General features: G+C 39.9%; 1 protein-coding gene across 3 annotated transcripts in view; it reads right to left on the reverse strand.

Moving 5' to 3' along the window:
* Window positions 1-19,705, reverse strand: part of BRD10 (bromodomain containing 10) — a 108,591-nt gene that overhangs the window by 82,155 nt on the left and 6,731 nt on the right. Inside the window, exon 2 of one of the 3 annotated variants that reach the window (XM_073345280.1) lies at window positions 14,708-14,908. The exons of the other annotated variants lie outside the window; for them this stretch is intronic. Within the exon in view, the coding sequence (XP_073201381.1) occupies window positions 14,708-14,908 (201 nt within the window). The remainder of the gene's footprint in view (window positions 1-14,707; window positions 14,909-19,705) is intronic. 3 annotated transcript variants of the gene reach the window in all.

Consider the following 19,705-nt stretch of genomic DNA (forward strand, 5'->3'; position numbering starts at 1 on the left):
AAATTAATATGAAATATAAATTGAAAGGATAAACTCCTCCCAATTAAGCCAAAAGACCCTAACCAAACACAGACTTCTCCATTTGATGACAGAAAGCTATTAATGAGTACTAGCCTCTAAAACAGTGGTTCTTAACTTTTACTGCAGCCTGCACCCCTTCGGTTCTCAAAATATGTTCTCTCACCTCTTATCAAAAATCATTGAAGTAGGTCAGTTCTTTAAACCTAGATATATTTTTTGTTTGTATATTACAGTAATCGTTAAAAAATATATAATGTTAATAAATACATAGTTTTGATGAAACAAAGTAGTTGTACTTAGGTGCCTGTGCTTAATTTGTGTTTTCGATGATTTACCTTCTAAAAAAATCTGGCATGTCTCGCACTCCCAGAAAGAGCATCTTGCACCCCCAGGGGGTGTGTGCACCCCAGGTTAAGAACCACTGCTCTAAAATAGACTTTGCTCTGCCACTTTATACATTTTTATGTATATGTATTGCATTAATAGCCTAGTTTAGATTGTATCTTTGTCGCAAAAAGGGAGTAATATAACACAGACCAGCACTTTTCACTAAGTGAGTGTGCTATATGTATTTATGAATGTGCAAGAACTACAGAGAAGTAGCCATCAAAATGTAATTCCAATGAAAGTTTAATCTGAGACAAATCACGAAGAAAGTTCAAATGGTTTGTAACTGAAACCCCAAGATGAAGTTTCCTAATACTATATTGTTGGGTATTTGTTATTTATTTACCTATTAAATGCAGAAAGATATATTAATGCAACACCAAAAAATTTAAATTAAAAAATGTCAGTAAATTCAAAAGTTGATGTTTCCACATCAGCGTTAATACAGCCACGTTATACATATGAGGTCAAATCTTGCTTGCCTTACTTGGATGATTAAGTCCATTGAAGTAAATAGGACTACTTACAGGAGTAGAGTGAGCTGTATCTGTCCTGCATTATATTTCAAGGTTAGCAAATACAGGCAGTCCCTGACTTTACGACGTTCGAATTACAACCTTACAACGTTTCTGAATTGACCCCCTGATTTGACTTACAACAACTGGTTTCGACTTTACAACCCTTGGTCCCACAATGGAGTGTATTGTGGTTCCAAGTTATGACATTTCGACTTATGACACAATTTTCAGGAACCAATTGTGTTGTAAGTCCAATGAGTGCCTCTATTAAGTTGTTAAATATATGCCATTAACAAACACACATATACAAAGGTGTCCGAATTAATTGGGAATCTTCACGTCTACATTTTCTAACTTTTGTCCACTGAAATGTTATACCTCAATATTGTATTAACACAGGGTTTTTTCAGTTAATTTCCTGAGGGTGGGCAGTAGAATAGAAAAAAGAAAGTAAAAAAAGTGACAGGTTTCAGAGTAACAGCAGTGTTAGTCTGTATTCGCAAAAAGAAAAGGAGTACTTGTGGCACCTTAGAGACTAACCAATTTATTTGAGCATAAGCTTTCGTGCGCTACAGCTCACTTCATCGGATGCATACTGTGGAAAGTGTAGAAGATCTTTTTATACACACAAAGCATGAAAAAATACCTCCCCCCACCCCACTCTCCTGCTGGTAATAGCTTATCTAAAGTGATCACTCTCCTTACAATGTGTATGATAATCAAGTTGGGCCATTTCCAGCACAAATCCAGGTTCCCCCCCCACACACACACACAAACCCAACCTCCTGTTGGTTAAAGCTTATCTAACTATAGGTTCCTAAAGTTAAAATGGGGGGTATTTTTTCATGCTTTGTGTGTATAAAAAGATCTTCTACACTTTCCACAGTATGCATCCGATGAAGTGAGCTGTAGCTCACGAAAGCTTATGCTCAAATAAATTGGTTAGTCTCTAAGGTGCCACAAGTACTCCTTTTCTTTTTAAAAAAAGTGAAGTGCTCCCATCCAAACACCCACTCAATTGCCACACACTCTTAAACCTCTCCTCCACCTGCGAGAAGCCTGCCGTTCCTTCGCAACTACATAAGGCGGCTTCCAAATGCCTTATTTCCAAATGCCTTAGGCAGCTAAATACTCTAACATATGGTAATGTGTTTATTTGAATATATGAACTCTACATTGAAATAAATGTACAGGTAAGTTGTGTATATTAGAGCACTTGGGCTTGAAAAAAGGTGGGACCAAAAGGGTTTCTGCACCTTGGAGATGGGAGGGGAAGGGAATGGTCTGGTTTAGCAGATGGTGAAGGGGGCCAATCACTAAGAATAGCTATTAATAACCAAAACCAATCTTTAATTTATTAAAGATGTTGAAATTACAGCTAAAGATTGCATGCAGGCACACCCATGCAGAGTATAAATAATAAATTTGGCTATATAAATTTTTTCAGTGTATCAGTAGGAAAAAGCATATTTACTGTATTGCATTGTACTGCATTGGTGAAATGTATTGGCATCAATATTCCCTCAATTGTTGTTATTATTTTGTACTGAGGGGGCCACAAACTCCATTGAACATTACATTTTTGTCCTCCAGCCAAACAAAAAAAAAAAAGTGAGGGGTGAGCATGGGAGGGGGATTGTGTGTGTGCAGTGAGGGGTATGTATAGGAGGGGTTGTGTGTGTCTGAGCTACAGAGTGTTTAGGAGAAGTTCTGGGGGGCAGCCAGGAGAATAGGGTGCAGGGAGGGCTGCTCCAGGGTGGCTCCTCCCCAGTCTCACACATTAGTCTCTATTACACCCATTCATGATGTCCCAGAGGGAAATGATTTGCTATGCAGCAGCTGTCTTAAGAGCCTGGGAGAGGGAGGGACAGGGAGAGACAAACACACACACACACACCCCGCAAGTTCCCTGGGCCAGGGGTTCCAGACATGCCCACTGGGGACCCCCAGGAAGGGGGCTAGGCTGGAGCTCACTCCCCTGCTGCCTCTTGGCAGCAGCAACTGCCATGTCCCTGGACACCAACTATTGTGCAGATGAGATGTGGGTATGGGGTGTGTGCTTCTGCCCCTCAGGCCACAGCTTTGGAACTTCCGCTAACCCAGGCCAGCACTACAGAACCCAGACAGGCCCCATCTGAGCTCCTGCCCAAGGGGCATCTCAGAGCCACTACCTCCTCTTGGCTCAGCCAAGCATGACACAAAAACAGAAGGGCTTGCATTCCCTTGCAGTAAGGAGAGAAGTCCAAACCCACCGTCACAGGGGAGGGAACAAGCAGATTCTTAAAAGAGCCACACCACAGCCTTGCTGGGGCCGCACAGAGGAGACACGAGCAGCGTGATTTCTGATCTGCGCTGTATATATAAGATTCCTGCACAGTTTACACGGAACTATGATGGGTTTTACTAAAACAAACTACAAAAAGTATGCCATCGTGTACTTGTTAGTGCAACGTTTATACTCTAATTCCACTAAACTATATCATTTTTGTCAAAATATTTTCCCTTTATTACTAAAAAAATCCTAAAGACACCTTTGCTTACTGCTTGGCAAAAACCCACGAAACTAGTGTAAATTTTATTGTTTTTAAAACCTGTTCTTGAGAATGAATCTACATCATTTAATAAATATTTATTGCACAAAGTCTTTCCATATTTTCCACCATTCCATGTTATCACACAATATTTTCCTGTGGCCACATTTTATCTCCAGTCTTACATATCTAGTTTGGAAAGAGAAACATAAAATTAAAACATGATTTCAATACTTGGTGTGTGATTGTGTATAAAGAAACATTTAAAAAGGAGGCTGTATTTTATATTTTTATTTGCAAATCACATTGGTAATAATGGGAAGCACTCTACATTTGGTAATGTCAAAACACTGACATGATGAAATCACTGTAAAGAGTGGCTGCAACAAAACGATACTATTATCTGACAAATAAAAATATCTGATCCAAACATATTTCTCTGAATGACATGTCCGACAAACTGTCAAATAGATTTCCTCATCTTATATTGGAATCCTACATTCCTTAGACAAGCAAAAATTCCCACTGACTTCAACTGGATTTACACTGAATAAGGGCTCTAGCTGAATTTTAGCGGCCATACGAACTTGTCAACTCTGGGTCTTGTACCTAAAGATTCCTCCTATGCTTTGTGTGGAGAGAGAACTTTCAAAATTTTAGCTATTTGAAATTAACATAAAAATAACTGCTGGATGGTAAATCGATCTGAAACAAATTAAGAAAGCAAAGCATTAAAACTCTACATGTAGAAAAAAATAATCATACTCTCCCTGAAAATTATTTATCTGATACTTTTAAAAGTAACAAAGTGTAACAGAAAGCAATTAAAAAACTATTTATTTTTTCTGTTTATTTTGTGCACTTGATTGCACCTTGTGTAGAGTCAGCTAGTGCAGTGGTCCCCAACGTGGTGCCCACAGGTGCTATGGCACCCGCCAGGGCATATATGCGTGCCTGCCTAGTGACACGGTGTGAAAGGTAATGCCCAGCAGGGGAGAGAAGCCGCGGCCCCGCGCCTGCCGGGGACAGAGAACTCTGGGGCTGCAGGCGCTGGTGTTCTCTGTTCCCGGCCGGCGCGGGGCCACGGCTTCTCTCCAGCTTCTCTCCGCGCTGCCCAGAACTGCCCAAAAAAAAAAAAAAAAGTGTCTCGGACTGCCGCCGCCCAAACTGCCAAAGCGCAAAAAAACACCGCATCACGCCCGAACTGCTGAAACAGAAAAAAAAAAAACCCCGCTCAGACTCTGCCACCACAAGAATGGACGAAATGCTGCCCCTTAGCATGTGACGCCCCAAGCATGTACTTGCTCCACTGGTACCTGAAGCCAGCCCTGTGAGTATTCTTCTGCTGCACTCATACTGCTGTTTTCTCGCGCTTTGCGATTTATTATTGTTTTAACATTTTGCCCCAAAATGAGTGGTTCAAATAAAAGACAACGTACGCATTATTTCAACGCAGAGTGGGAAGAATCCCATTGTTTTGTTGAAAATAAAGGGAAATATGTTTGCTTATTGTGCGGTGGTACTGTTGCAGTGCCGAAAAAACAATGTCGAACGCCATTTCCAAACTAATCATGGCTGTTTTGACATTAGCCATCCATTTAAATCTGGAGTTGAGAAAGAAGAAAATTAATCAACTCAAATCAAACCTATCTGCCCCGCAATCTGTTTTCACTAGACAAGTGCTAAAGTCTAAAAGTGCTACTATTGCTTCCTTTAAAATTGCTCATCTGCTTGCAAGAAGAAAAACCCTTCGAAGATGGTGAATTCTTGAAGGAAGCATTTTTGACTGGTGCTGATTGCCTGTTTCAAGGATTTCCTAACAAACGTGAGATTTTGTCGGTAATACAAGACTTGCAGTTATCAGACAACACAGTTATGAGGAGGATACATGCAATTTCAAGCGACATGCAAACTCAGCTAAAGGATGACTTGGAAATATGTGACTGGTTTTCGCTGCAGTTCAATGAGTCGACAGATATATCAGATACAGCGCAGCTGGCAGCTATGGTGAGGATGGTATTTCGTGACTTCACCATAAAAGAAGAGTTACTCAGAGTATTGCCTATGAAAGGGCAAACAAAGGGTGAGGACATCTGTAATTTATTCAAACCATATGCAACTTCAATTAGTATGCCACTACACAAGCTGTCTGCAATCACCACTGATGGGGCACCAGCAATGATGGACAACACCAATGGATTCATTGCACTCTGCAAGAAGAATGAATCCTTTCCGAACTTTATGTCCTATCATTGTATTATCCACCAAGAAGCTTTGTGCGCCAACGCTCTTTCTTTTCAACACGTCATGAATGTCGTTATTAAAATAATTAACACTATTTGAGCTAAACCTTTGCAACACCGACTTTTTAAGGCCCTGTTGGAAGATGTTGATGATAAACAATCTGATCTTATCTTGTACACAGAAGTACGATGGCTGAGCAAAGGTAAAGGTCTCGCATGTTTTTTAAGCCTAATTGAAGACATCAAAGAATTTCTGAAGTCCACACATCAGAACTTTGAGCACCTAGAAGACTCCAGCTGGTTAATGGACTTGGCTTTTCTTGCCGACAGCACTGACAAATTGAACATTTTAAATCTTGAGCTCCAGGGAAAAGACAAATGTGGCTCAAATGATAGGTTCTGTAAAATCATTCAAAGCAAAACTGATCTTGTGGATGTCACATATGAAGACGAAGTCTCTCATACATTTCCCAAGTATGAAGAAAGTGGTATGTGACAGTGATTTTAACCCATCACCATTTGTTATCCACATTCAAACACTTCTAGAACAATCTGAAAAGAGATTTCAACAGTTCACCACCATTGAGCCTGTAGTTGCTTTTCTTGTGAATCCTTTCACTTGCCAAATAGAGGTAACAGAAATGGCTACATCAATTGTGAGTCTCATTCAAGAAAGAATAGAAGACGTGGAATGGGAGATTTTGGACCTTCAAAATGATATTGTTCTAAAATCCTGCGCAACAGATGAAAACTTTGACCGAAAAAAGTTTCCTGCCTTAAAAAATGTAGCACACTAAATAAAATCTTATTTCGGTTCCACTTATCTATGCAAAGTTCTGTTTTCAACAATGAACATCATAAAATCAAAATACAGATCTCGGCATACAGATGCCCATCTTGATGATTGCTTACAAATGGGAATATCATCCTACTCTCCCAACTATGAAAAATTGGCTGAAGAAATGCAGTGCCAAAAATCACATTGACTTTATTAGAAAAAAAAAACACATGAATTAATGATACCTATTTTCCATTAAGTGCTGATGAGCGCATATGATTAACTTGTATTTAACTTTTTTTTAAAATGTTTGTTTGTTTATTTAAATCCAGTTAAAAGTAACACAAAGAATATTTTTTAATTAACCATAACTGGCTATCTATGTTAAAGTAAGAATAATAAATATATCTGGACCAGCAGTTCAACAATGTTTTATATATAGGACTGAAATATTACTAGCCTCACTTTCTGCTTCAGCTAGTCTAAATGTTTCCAAAAAACTGTCCAATCAAAAATAACTTTATTTTTTTAAAAATAAATAAGATGAAAACTGTTAAGGAGTTTTTACAAAATAAATCATAATTTTTTCTTACAGGTAGATAAAAAAGAGCAAATTCACATGGTAAGGTGAAAGAATAATTGCCACATAGTTTAATTAATACCTTTTACAAGTAAAATTACCTTTTTTATCTTATGGATTCATATATTATGTAATATTAATATATTATTTAATGTACAAATACAAAATAAGCCTTGAAAAATTTCGGTGTCCGCCACACTCTTCTGAAAACATGAATGTGCTATTGGCCACAAAAAGGTTGGGGACCACTGAGCTAGTTTAATGCGTGGCCCTTAAACTGGTACATAGTGCAGGTTGGCACAACAAACATGTGCCATGCCCATGCCCTGTGCATGTTACAGTTGTACAGAATACATTTTATTGGATGTTTGTTCTTTAAAAATACAAATTAGGAAATCATATTCAATATTACTATGTTAAACGTTGTTTATGTTGCTCAATCAAGCACTCAATAGTTCTGAAATACTAGAATTATGATTGACCACACCACCTTAATTCTGCCACATATGTTTTATGCTACATATGCCATGTAACATATCTCTGGAAAGGTTATGATCTACTGCACATATTCATCCTATTTGTATGCATGTATCATTTTTGTATTCAAACTTATGAATATTGGCTGTTTACTTGTTGATTTTAAGTAGCCTTAGTAAGGCATTTAGTCCCCTTCTTTAGAAAGGAATGTGCAAGTTAAGTGCCCAATCAAGGAACACTTAAGCTGACAATAGACCTTGATAGACACCAATCCACATCTGAGCTTTCCTGGCTATGTGGCTTGGCCTGTAAAGTTCTGAGTCATGCATGGACATGTGACTTGCCCATGTGACTCCAAAACTCCATTTTGTAGCTGTAATTCTGCACAGGTGGAGGGAGGAGTTTAGATCCACAAGGAGACACTATATAAAACCTTGGGAGACCCCCTCCATTTTGTCTTCAATTGGCTCAAGAGATATCCTCTCCACCCCAAAGGATCTCTGAAAGAAACTGGAACAAAGGACAGTAACCACAGGGTGTGTGAGTGATTGCTGGACCCAGACTAGGAGACTAGTCTGTAAAAGGAAGCTTATTGGAAAACCTCTGAGGGTGAGGTTTTATCTGTATTCAGTTTTCCCACTGGATTAGGCATAGACTTGTGTGTGTTCTTTGGTAATTTACTTTGTTCTGTCTATCACTTGGAACCACTTAAATCCTACTTTTTGTATTTAATAATCACTTTTTACTTATTAAGCCATAATATGTATTAATATGGGGGGGGGGGCAAACAGCTGTGCATCTCTCTCTATCAGTGTCATAGAGGGTGAACAATTTATGAGTTTACCCTGTATAAGCTTTATACAGGGTAAAACTGATTGATTTGGGGTTTGGACCACATTGGGAGTTAGGTATCTGAGTGTGAGGGACAAGAACATTTCTTAAGCTGCTTTCAGTTAAGCCTGCAGTTTGTGGGACATGGTTCAGACCTAGGTCTGTGTTTGTAGCCAGCAAGCATGTCTGGCACAACCAGGCAGGATTCTGGAGTCCCAAACTGGTAGGGAAGGCAGGGGCAGAAGTAGTTGTGGCACATCCGTTGGCAGCCCCAAGGGGGTTTCTGTGATCCAACCTGTCACAGTTGAGTTTTTTAAAAACAATTTTCTATAAAATAGCTAAAGGTCAGATTTTGAAAAAATACTAGGTGTCTAAAATGCAGACAGGTGCCTAGTGGGATTATTCCACTAGGTGCCTAAATACCTTTGAAAATCTGGCTCTACATCTCTAAACCCAGTTTTACAACATATTCTTGTTAATTCTTAATTCAAGCAAGCTGTCAATGGGGTCTTACAAAGCTCCCACAACACAGAGCTGATAATCCACAGAATCAGGAAGATGGGGGAAAACTGAACACAAGGAGACTAAACAAAAAATGGTCAGAGGTTATTACATGTATATGCACAATTGAAAACAAAATATAAATTTGATGCCAATGTAACAAGAACACAAAATATCAATTTTAATAAAGTAAAAAACTACTGTAAATAAACACATTCTATTAAAAATGTTCACACCCATTGGTTCTTCAAGGGTTTCTTTTCAGATTGGGTCCACTAGTAAACATGCCACTCAGAGAGGAGAAAGAAAAAAAAAAATACATTTCTTGCCTGCTCTTTTCTTCCTCATGGCTTATCTGTGAATACATTCTAAGTGGGAAGTGACAAAAGATCACTAAAAGGAATGGTAGTATTGTATGAATAACCTTAGAAAACACATCAGTCTGGTGTACTCATCTCCCAAAAGATGTATCCCAAGACACTTGTAAACGCAATTTGTAACATTCTTCAAAATCACAAATGGAAAACCAAGCTGCTACTTTATATATTTCTTTCACTAAAGGAAAGGTTCTTACTGCCCAAAATAAGACTGAGTACATTAATGCCTGATTGAGTAGGATTATCCATAGATTATTATACTTCTGACATACAACATCTGATCCATCCTGTGATAACAGATTTTGACAATTTCATTCCTTTTACACCTTTAATGAAATGAAATAATCAGTAACAATGGCTAGCTGAATCCCTCTCAAGTAGACCCTGAGCATTCTTCAGGCATCCAGTTTTATACCATGAATGTTCCTTATTAGCATACTTAACATTGCATGGGGGGAAAAGGGATGGTAAACTAATTTTCTGTAATCTGAAAAAGACTGATTAATCTTTTGGTAAAAATATCAATGATCTTTAATGTTATTAAATTGTTCTTAATGTAAACAGAGTCAAAATGAGCTCTACCCTGACTTCTGGGGGTGAGCTGTGGAAAAGGACTTCAGAGGCTAACCTCATTTCCATGGGCACACCTACCCTGCCTAGCATGATGGGACTGCTTGCCCAAATGGTCACTTTGACTGCTGTGGGATCCACGATCTCTTTGTTATTAGGGAAACAGAAGTAAAGTGTTGTTATCCTGGTTATTTGAATCAAGGACAGTAGAACTGTACTTGGCATTTTATAAGGGACTCATCCTCAACTAAGTAGCACTCGCTAGGCAAGGGACATGGGTTCCAAAACCCAGTGAATTGAGAGAGGCTAGGAATAGATATGTGTACCTGGTAGTATGGGCCCCAAACAGCACTTTGACCCCTCCTCTCTCCAGGGTCTAATAACAAAGCTAATTTTGACTCCATTAGGATAATCTTGTTACATGCTGCAGAGCTGAAATCACTAACTCCTAGGTCTAAGCCTTACACCTACTCTGGGCTAGTGGTTCTGAGTGTGCCATCACTGAGGCTCCCCTACTAATAGTGAAATCATTAAGAGCTGAAAGCTGTGTTAAGTGGAAGGGGGGGCTGAAGACATTTTGGTGAGCAGTGAGAGGAATAGCTAGCAGGACAGCTGGCGGAGAGGTGTGACTGGTGGTGAAGACTGCAGCAGAACCCCACAGAGAGGCATGGCAATCAGCCGGTGACCCAAGCAGGGGAGCATGTAAGATGCCCCCATACCTCCACACACTTCCACTCAAGCTGGGGGATACAAGCTGCAGATGAACTTCTGAACTCTAGGGGCTGCACTGACCAAGGACAGAAACTGTGGGAGGGGTGCCTTTTAGGTTGCTGGACTTGAGACCCTGAGGAGAAAATGCCACTTGTTGGATCATATTAAAGAAGTTCTGTATTAAAATCACAAATGAGTTTAATTCCCCATAGTTTAAATTCCAGGGTATCACTAACTGAGAGGTCTCTTGGTCTCTTATTTTTACTGTTTCTCTCCCTCTCTGTGTGAATCTTGCAAGCTGCGAATCATGTTAGTACATCCTAAAACAGAGTCTGTTCTCAAAGCAATACTTTGTAACAACTACTCACACAGAGAGAGACTCAAAGCGATACTTTGTAACAACAGAAACAGCACACAGAGACTCCCCGCCCTTTTGTTGTATTTATCTCGCTTTGTTAACAATTGTGATTAAAATAGAGATAGAGGATGTATGTGGATGGATGCTTGGTGTGGATAATAACTGAATGATCAGGGAGGTGCCAGCCTAAGAATCCAGTGTTCATCGGCTGAAGAAGGCGTCAAGTGGAAACAACCAGAGGACCCCCGGAGGGCAGACTGGAATCCACCCAACAGCCTCAAGGATTGGAGAACCAAAGAATAAGATAACATCTGGCAGCATGGAGCCATCAGAAATGTGCCATCTGCTGATTGATTCAGCAACAGCATGATGAAGCAATTCCCATAGACTGGCATAGGAAGAAATTCCTATAAAAATGGATTCTAGAAAGTGAGAACTTTGGGGTCTGATTCTGCAAACCAACTTCCAGGAGCATCAGATGAGCATCTGACAAGGCCCTGCTCCCTCCTCATGTCCAGGCCACCTGGGCAGTGGCTTGGCATGAGCAACTCTAAGGCTGGTAACTATGATAACAACCTTGTGGAACCTGTGTGTGTATGAATGTGTGAATAAATATGAAATTGAATGGAATGTTATAGCTATAACTGCTTACTATGCTTCTTTCTGTATTTACAAATGTGGCATTTTGCCTTTTCCTCTTTAATAAGATCCTGCTTTTTATTTTATTGGTACAACACACTGCCAAACTTACTTGAGGGCAGATCTTTTGCTCATGGTTTGTATTATGAATCCTGTTTGTGGTATTTCCCCAGATAATGCCACATTGTTTCCCTCCTCTTTAAAAGGCTTTTGCTACACTCAGACTCACTGCTTGCAAGAGGGGAAGTACTGCCTCTTAGAGGCACCCAGGGGGGTGGTACAGAAGTGTCCCAGGTCACTGGGTAGGGGCTCGAGATGGTTTTGCATTGTGTTATTGAAAAGGAATCCTTAGATACTGAAGCCAGCCCTTGCTGCTGCCAACTCTGACTGGCAGAAAGGTTACATTAAGATGAATTATTAGTTTTAAACAAAGTATTTCCCATCTAGCACTCTTTCTTGATGTGATTGCTGTTTACATGGATAAGTAGCAGATGTGGCAATATCCTGGAAAAACCCTACTGAATTAAGTTTTAGTATCTTTGGAGTCCATCCTATTAAATGCAAAGATTATATATTATTGTGGATATGGATTATCAAAAAACTATACTGAACGAGGCAGACCAGAATGGGCTTCTGGAGGGTAATACACATGAAGTAGATTTCCTGGGAAATGTCTAGAGGGAGTTGAATGCAAATTCCTTCCACCCCATCTTCAGTTAATCAAAAACCCAAAGTTTTTGATACTACACCCTGAAGAACAAACCATTTTCTGCTGGTTATCTGTTCCTGAAGGTTGAAAACAAAGGTCCAAGCTGCATGAACAAACAGGATGATCTGCTTGTTCTGAGCTAAAGCTGTTATTAACTAGTAAGCACAGAAAAACTCCATGGTTTGAAGGACTGACTCCTACGAGAGCCCCTACTGGAGCTGGGGAAGGGTAGAATCGCTGGTAAGGTTATTAGCATGCATGCAGGTTTTATTTTTTTTAGTATTTTTTTCTGCAGTGCTTTCATCTTAAGAGTTAGGTTGACATAAGGCAGCTTACATTGACCTAACTCTGTAAGCGTCTACACTAAAATGTAGCTCCAACTGATAAAACTCACCCACTACATTTACTTAACTCCTCCTCCGCAAGAGGCGAAGTGCATAGGTTGATGTGGTTAGGTTGACTCAATGTCATTGTAGACACTGAGTTGCTTAAATAGACTGTTGCTTCAGAAACCGTTCCACAATGCCCTACACTGACAGTTAAATCAATCCAAGCACTCCTGGTGAGGCACTGCTGACACAAGGAGCGTACTGTGGACATGCAGAAGCAATTTAATTACTCCAGTGGCTGTAGGTCGATGTAACTTAGGTCAACTTAATTTTGTAGTGTAGACTTGCCCTCAGATATTTAAGGCCCGAAACTGGTGTTTATAAACAACACACCCCCAACAACCTTAACTACCCAAGAAGTTAGAGTCAGAGAATAACCACTTGACACAGCATACTCTACTCCCAAGGAAGCAGAAATGGGGACTAAGCAACCACGGAAATTAATGTTGTTTGATGTTTGAAGCTTCATTAGTTTCTCCTAATGGTGGTCCCCACTAAAAAGTCATATGCAATAGATGTGAGCCAATTCCAGCATAGATAACCTTAATGGTCATGCTGCCATTGAGGGATCCGGAGAAGAGAATTGGGAACTATGCAGAGGCATCATGAAGGTACATGAGCCAAGATCCTGCAGCTCTCCAGCCTAGTTCCTTTCCAGTCTACTGTTTTCACATTTGGAGCAGAATGATAGCACAGAAATAGGCTCCCTAAGAAGACTTCAGATTTAATAAGTATGTTCTCCCTTTCCCCTGTTTTCTTTTAGTGGATACTATGACCTTGAACTACTACACATTATGACAAATGAAAAGGAGAACAAGCGATATGCCCTATCAACATACAGTCCTTTTAAGAACGATCCTCAAACATAGTTCACAGAGCCCCAGAACAGAAAAAGAATTCTGTGGGATAAGTTAGGGATTGATAGGAGACAGTCCATAAGTGGACCTCTTTCAAAGTACGCCACAGAATGAAATATTTATTGAATACATTAAAACATATAAATGGACATACACACACCATACAGAGAGAATAAAAAAAGGTGATTATATGCTATTGGTATCAGGATCAATATAACTTCTCAAAATGTATTTAATTAAGAAACAACATACTCTTCCATTATAAGGAATGTGTTGTTCTAGACTAAAAATTATATGTAGTATTTTATTTCAACAAACATGGATTAAGAATGTTTCAAGTTACTTGCTTTCAGTACTTCAGTCGTGACTGCTTATAGTTCTGCTATAGTCATACAAAAAAAAATGGTCATGGGGAAGTTCGGTAAATCAGGATTCAGCAAACTAGGAATATGTCCATAGACTACTGGCTTTCAAACGCTATTACAAATTTTATGATATTAAAATATCAGAAGTTTTAAAATGATTTACACCATTATGGTGTTTGGGAAATTTTCCAATAACAAAAGTGAATTAAGACTAACTAGGGTTTTGCAGATACCTTCTAATGGTAAAAGCGTGTGTAATTCATGGCACAGTCGCAGTAAAAAACAAACAAACAATTTCACACTATGGTCACAGTAACCTTGTGGACCCTGCAGTCGCACACTAACAGTTTGTTAGTTCACTTTGATCTAGTTCTCTTTAAAATGGGACTAGATCAAGGTGAACTAATCAACTGTTAAGGCACAGCAGCTGATCAAGGCAAACTTATGACCTGTTGTTGTGCAGCAGCAGGGTCTACATGAACAGCTTATTAGTAAGCACTGACCATCTGCTGCACATGAACTGTATGTTAGTTTACTTGGATCTGGCCCTTTTTCACTGAGAACTAGACTGATACAAAACTAACAAATTGCTAATGTGTAGCCACAGGGTCCATATAAATGTCAAAATGGTTCCATGACAGTGGTGACCTTTTAGAGTCAAGTCCAAATATATGGCAAAATTCATGGGTTCTGTGACAGTAGTAATCACCATGATGTAATTGCATTCTTAACTATATTGTAGTCCAGGGTTCAATAGTGAACTCTGTATCACAAAACAATAGGTGATGTATTTGGTGTTCCAGAAGAGAAACATTTGAGAAATGGAAAGGCAAGACTACAAAAAAAATTAACTTTTTCCTTTTACCTCTTTTCTTCTTTTGCTCTCTGTTGCTCTTCTTGTCTCAGAACCTGAACCATTATGGACTCAAAAATGCCTGTTGCCAAGCCTGCTAAACTGCGAGGTGTGGAACGACGCCTTGTTGAAGTGCATGCTGTTCCTTTCTCATCTTCCAACCCATAGTACCCTTTGGATGTTACTGCTATTGTTGTCTTCTCTCTCAAGTGCCTTGCAAAAAAAAATAGATCAATGCACAATAATTTTTCCTGACCAGCAGTAATCCACTACCTACACCTCTAAAATGTACAACTGGGTTAGGTCAGAAAAAACTGATATTGTTACAGTGTCATTACTATCCTCAACTGAACTGCCAAATTCTTCAGAGATCAAACAACCACTTCTTTACAAAATATTAAACTTACATGCCAAGACCTACACTATTAAAAATGGTGAATAGCTATCTCCTAAATAAATAATAATTAGATTTTCAAAATTAATTTCTACATTATATATTTTGTAAACATCTAGACACACAAATATTATATACTTGAGCTCAGATAAGGCCATTTTCAGAACATACAAAAGCATTCTGAAACAAAAGATTTGTTGCAAACTCAACAGGACAGATTGCCAAAATTTTAAATTTTAGATTACAAAATTGGGAATATTTTACTTTGAAATATTTAAAAAATGAAATAGCTGAAAACAAAAGAATAATCTTTTCTTGTTTTGGATTTCTCTCTTACACTGTGTTAGGAAACTCAAATGAAGTCATGAAGTTTAATGATAAAAAATACTTTTCACAACATTGTATTTTTATTCAATTAGTCATCATCTTAGATTGTCAAAAAAATCAAGAAAAATTACACACACTTCCTGGGTTACAAAACGTAAGAACCCAAACCACCACCAATTTCCCAGACTGGACCTAACAAAATAGAGAATGTCTTTCTCTACTACAAATGAACAGAGAAAATATATATACACAAGATATTAGAATTGTTAAAGACTGAAGAGTTAGAGGTTGTTTTGTAATGAGTATTAACAGCAAAACAGAGAAAACAAGCTACAAGTTAATAAAACTAGGCAATTATATTTTGTAAGCTAAGTGTAAATAATAGTAATTCAGGTTGTAAAATTTTATGAAGGCAAAAAATACAGATATTGGCTGCCAACATATTTGAGGACCTTTATTATTATTAATATATTCCCTAACATACTGATGCAGAAGTTTTGAGCACAAAGAATGCACAAAAGGGAGCTATTGTCAACAACAACAAAAACAAACTTCTCACATTCAGATTCATAGGGTGTGCAAAAGCCACAATGCCATTCCAACATCACTCATCACACTCAGGATGAACAGGAGAGCAAGAAGCAAAATATAGGTATTTATATAACACCCAAGTTAAAGCAATGTCTCCCCACTATCCCGGCCCGAACAGGACGCAATTAAAAGTGTAATCCTGGGAAGTGTCAAGAACGGAACATTCCCACCTGTACTTGTACACTACATTTACTTGTTCCTCTCCACTGTGAGCATAATAAAAAGATCCATATATTGGTCATTGATAGACAATACTGCAATTTACTCGGAGGATGTTGTTAAGGCCCACCTGCAAACAAACTGGATTAGCATGCAGCAGGCAACAACAGGGTAGCGCTGGCTGATGCAATGATCATCACACAATGCTTCACAGTCTGCATTGGTTCCCAAATGCATTTCAGGTCCATTTCATGCCCTTGATTCTCATTTTAAATGCCCTAATTTTACTTTTTAGACTGTGATCTCTTTTTTAGGATGTAAGCTCTGCAGGGCAGGGAGCTTGTCTTCCTATAGGTCTGTACAAAACCTAGTACATTCTAGGCCAGTGGTCACCAACTGGTTGATTGTGATCAACTGGTCGATCCTGGATGATCTCCAAGCAGGGCTGCCGCTGAGACAGGCTCCCTGCCTGCCCCGGCCCCACGCCGCTCCCAGAAGTGGCCACTACGGCCCTAGGGGTCTTCCTCCACATGCTGTTCCTGCTTGTAAGCACTGCCCCCACAGCTCCCATTGGTTGGGAATGGGGAGCGGTGGCCAATGGGATCTGCGGGGGCAGTGCTTGCAGAGAGGGGAATCGCATGGAGCCATGTGCCACCCACCCCCTCCCCTACAGGGAGCGTTGGCCCTTTCTGGGAGGGGCATGGGGCCAAGGTAAGCAGGGAGCCTGCCTTAGTGGCAGCCACACTGCGCTGCCAAACGGGAGCCGAGGGAGGTAAATGCTGCTAGGTAGGAGGCCACACCCCAACCCCGTGCCCTGAGCCCCCTCCCGGAGCCAGCACCCCAAACCAGCCCCGAGCCTCCTCCTGGAGCCAACACCCCATACCCCCTCCTTCACCCCAACACTCTGCCTCAGCCCTGACCCCCCTCCCAGAGCCAGCACCCTGTACTCCCTCCTGCACCCGAACACTCTGCCCCAGCCCAGAGCGGCCTCCTGCACCCAAACTCCCTCCCAGAGCTTGCACCCCTCACCCCCTCCTGCACCCCAATCCCCTGCCCCAGAGCCACCTCCCGCACTGTGAACCCCTTAGCCCCAGCCCAGAGCCCACCCCCCCTCCTGAACCCCAACCCCGTACCCCAGCCTGGTGAAAGTGAGTGACGGTGGGAGAGAGCGAGTGAGGGAGAGAGGCAGGGAGAAACGAGTGGGGTGAGACTTTGGGGGAAGGGGCGGGGTAGATCCTCGGTTGCCCTTAAATTCAAAAAGTGATCTTGGGCTTAAAAAGGTTGAAGACCACTGTTCCAGGCACTGCTGTAACAAAAATAATTTATCAGAATGGTTGCCACTTGCTCTGCAACCCCCACCCCACTTCTTATCCTCAGTGATAATCCTTTGGCTGCTGGAATCCAAATCTGAGCTCAGGAAATTTGGGACAAGACTATCCTTGGTGAAGAGCCCACGATTATGAAATACATATATACAGGAGATAAAGCTGAGTCCAATTCTAACCATATTTAGAGTAGTCCCCTAAATTACTCAACACAAAAGGAATGAACCACCAACCCAATAAACTGGCATAAAAAGAGAAGAAAGATTAGCTCTACTTACTACAGGGTAAACATTGTGAGCAACAAAGGAATCATCGGCATTTGTTAATTTGCTCCCTACCCCAACCTTGCCAGAACTCCTGTAGTTTCACCACACAATGTACCATGAGAAAACCCATGTACATTTTGTGGCATAAAAAACAGGTATCATTGTTTAACAATAAATGGTAAAATGAAGGCTGTGCTGCACCATGGGATGTCTATCCAGAATACTGAGATTAATTCAAACAAGCAGAGCTGCATGGACACAATGATTAGCAAGGAAAGTACCTTAATCTGGAATAACACAGTGGTGTGAACACACTTCAATTCAATGGAATTAAATAGCTTCACTTACAGCAAACAAATTAATTGGATATAACATCCTCACATAGACGTGGCCTAAGAGCTTGTCTACGTGAGAAGCTATGATGACTTAATCAAAACTGAAGTTAAGCTAAAGCACATTAGCTTCAAAACTTTAGTTACTTCATCTTAACTTTCTGGAGTGTCCCCATGTACACTAACTCTAATTACAGTGTGATCTAGAGTGGTGAAAGGAAGGAACAGAATTAGGTAGCAACTAGGCTGCCTAGCAATGAGATGAGTGCACAGGTGATTAACACAAGGTAATCTCTGATACTCCACCTTGCACAGGAGTTAGAGTGCTTAGCAGAAAAGCAATCCAGCACCTACCATTTGTATATATTTCACAGCCAATGCAGTACCAGAAGAAAGAACTAGTTATTAGATTTTTAACATCTTTAAATGCAGAGATGTGTGTATAATTCAAGTTGGGGATTGGATTACTGCCCACTACCCTTATAAAAAGTTTGTTCTTTAATCAAAAGTCATGCTTTCATACCCAAAGAATATTTTTATAACACATTGTGTGTTTAGGTTAAAAAACCTTTACTGCACAAGATCTTCACCACCTGTTTATCTGTATATTCACATGCCAGACAACTAGTAGGCAGCCTTCATTTTACCATTTATTGCTAAAGAATGATACCTGCTTTTTATGCCACAAATCTCAACAAAAATCCTTGTTAGCGTGATAGTACTGACAATTTTTTTCCTCCTTGGTTGCAACTGTTATGAAAATTTTCATATTAAAGCAATATGAATTTTCTTCTTTTACCTTCTTTTGTGTTCCATTCAAATATCTTTTGCAGCTGTGCAGTTTTCTAATATTTTATGACCAGTTTCTTCTCACTTTTACCTGACTTTTTGGGGACAGGGGGCTTTTGTGTTGATTTTAAATGTTTTGTATTTCATCAAGTTCAGCTGAAGCTTTAAAATTATACACATTTTCATCAGCCCCTAACTCTTAAGGATATTAAACAGTATGGTACCTCATTTAGCCAGTTACTGAGTGATTGCCAGTATTCACTTATATTCAGAAACAGAATTCAAGGTCAACAAATTCACTGTGTCAGTTTGTTTAGGAAGTGGTTTTCAGCGTATCTTTTAGATCTATAGAGAATTTGATTCTAAAATGCAACCTTATATACCAAAGGTTCCCAAAACATTTTTTGCTGAACCACTCTTCCAAGATTAGTGTTCCATGAGTACCCGCTTGTTTATAAGAAACAGATGGCCAAGGGGTCACCGATAGTCATGGGGGCTAGTATGTTGTGCCCCACACTTAGAAAACTTCTGTTACAGAGTCACCTCATTTCTTCACAGATATGAAATCATTTTTCTCTTTTCAGATGTCCCATATCTGACTGGAAAAGCCTTCTAACTGCAGAGAGCTAGACACAGTGCACCCCAAAACCAGTCTCCTGTGTTGTCTAAGGGGAGCTGCTTCAGATAATCACAAGCAACTAAGCCCCAATCCCACTAATGGCACTGGTGCAACCAAGTTCTCAAGCCAAGGCCTGAAATACACCAGTTAAAAAGCAAAAAGGTTTCTGGAGTAAATCATTGTCCCTGAAGTTGACCACCTTCCTCCA

The sequence above is a fragment of the Lepidochelys kempii genome, chromosome 5, assembly GCF_965140265.1.
Source record: "Lepidochelys kempii isolate rLepKem1 chromosome 5, rLepKem1.hap2, whole genome shotgun sequence".
Lineage (NCBI taxonomy): Eukaryota > Metazoa > Chordata > Testudines > Cheloniidae > Lepidochelys > Lepidochelys kempii.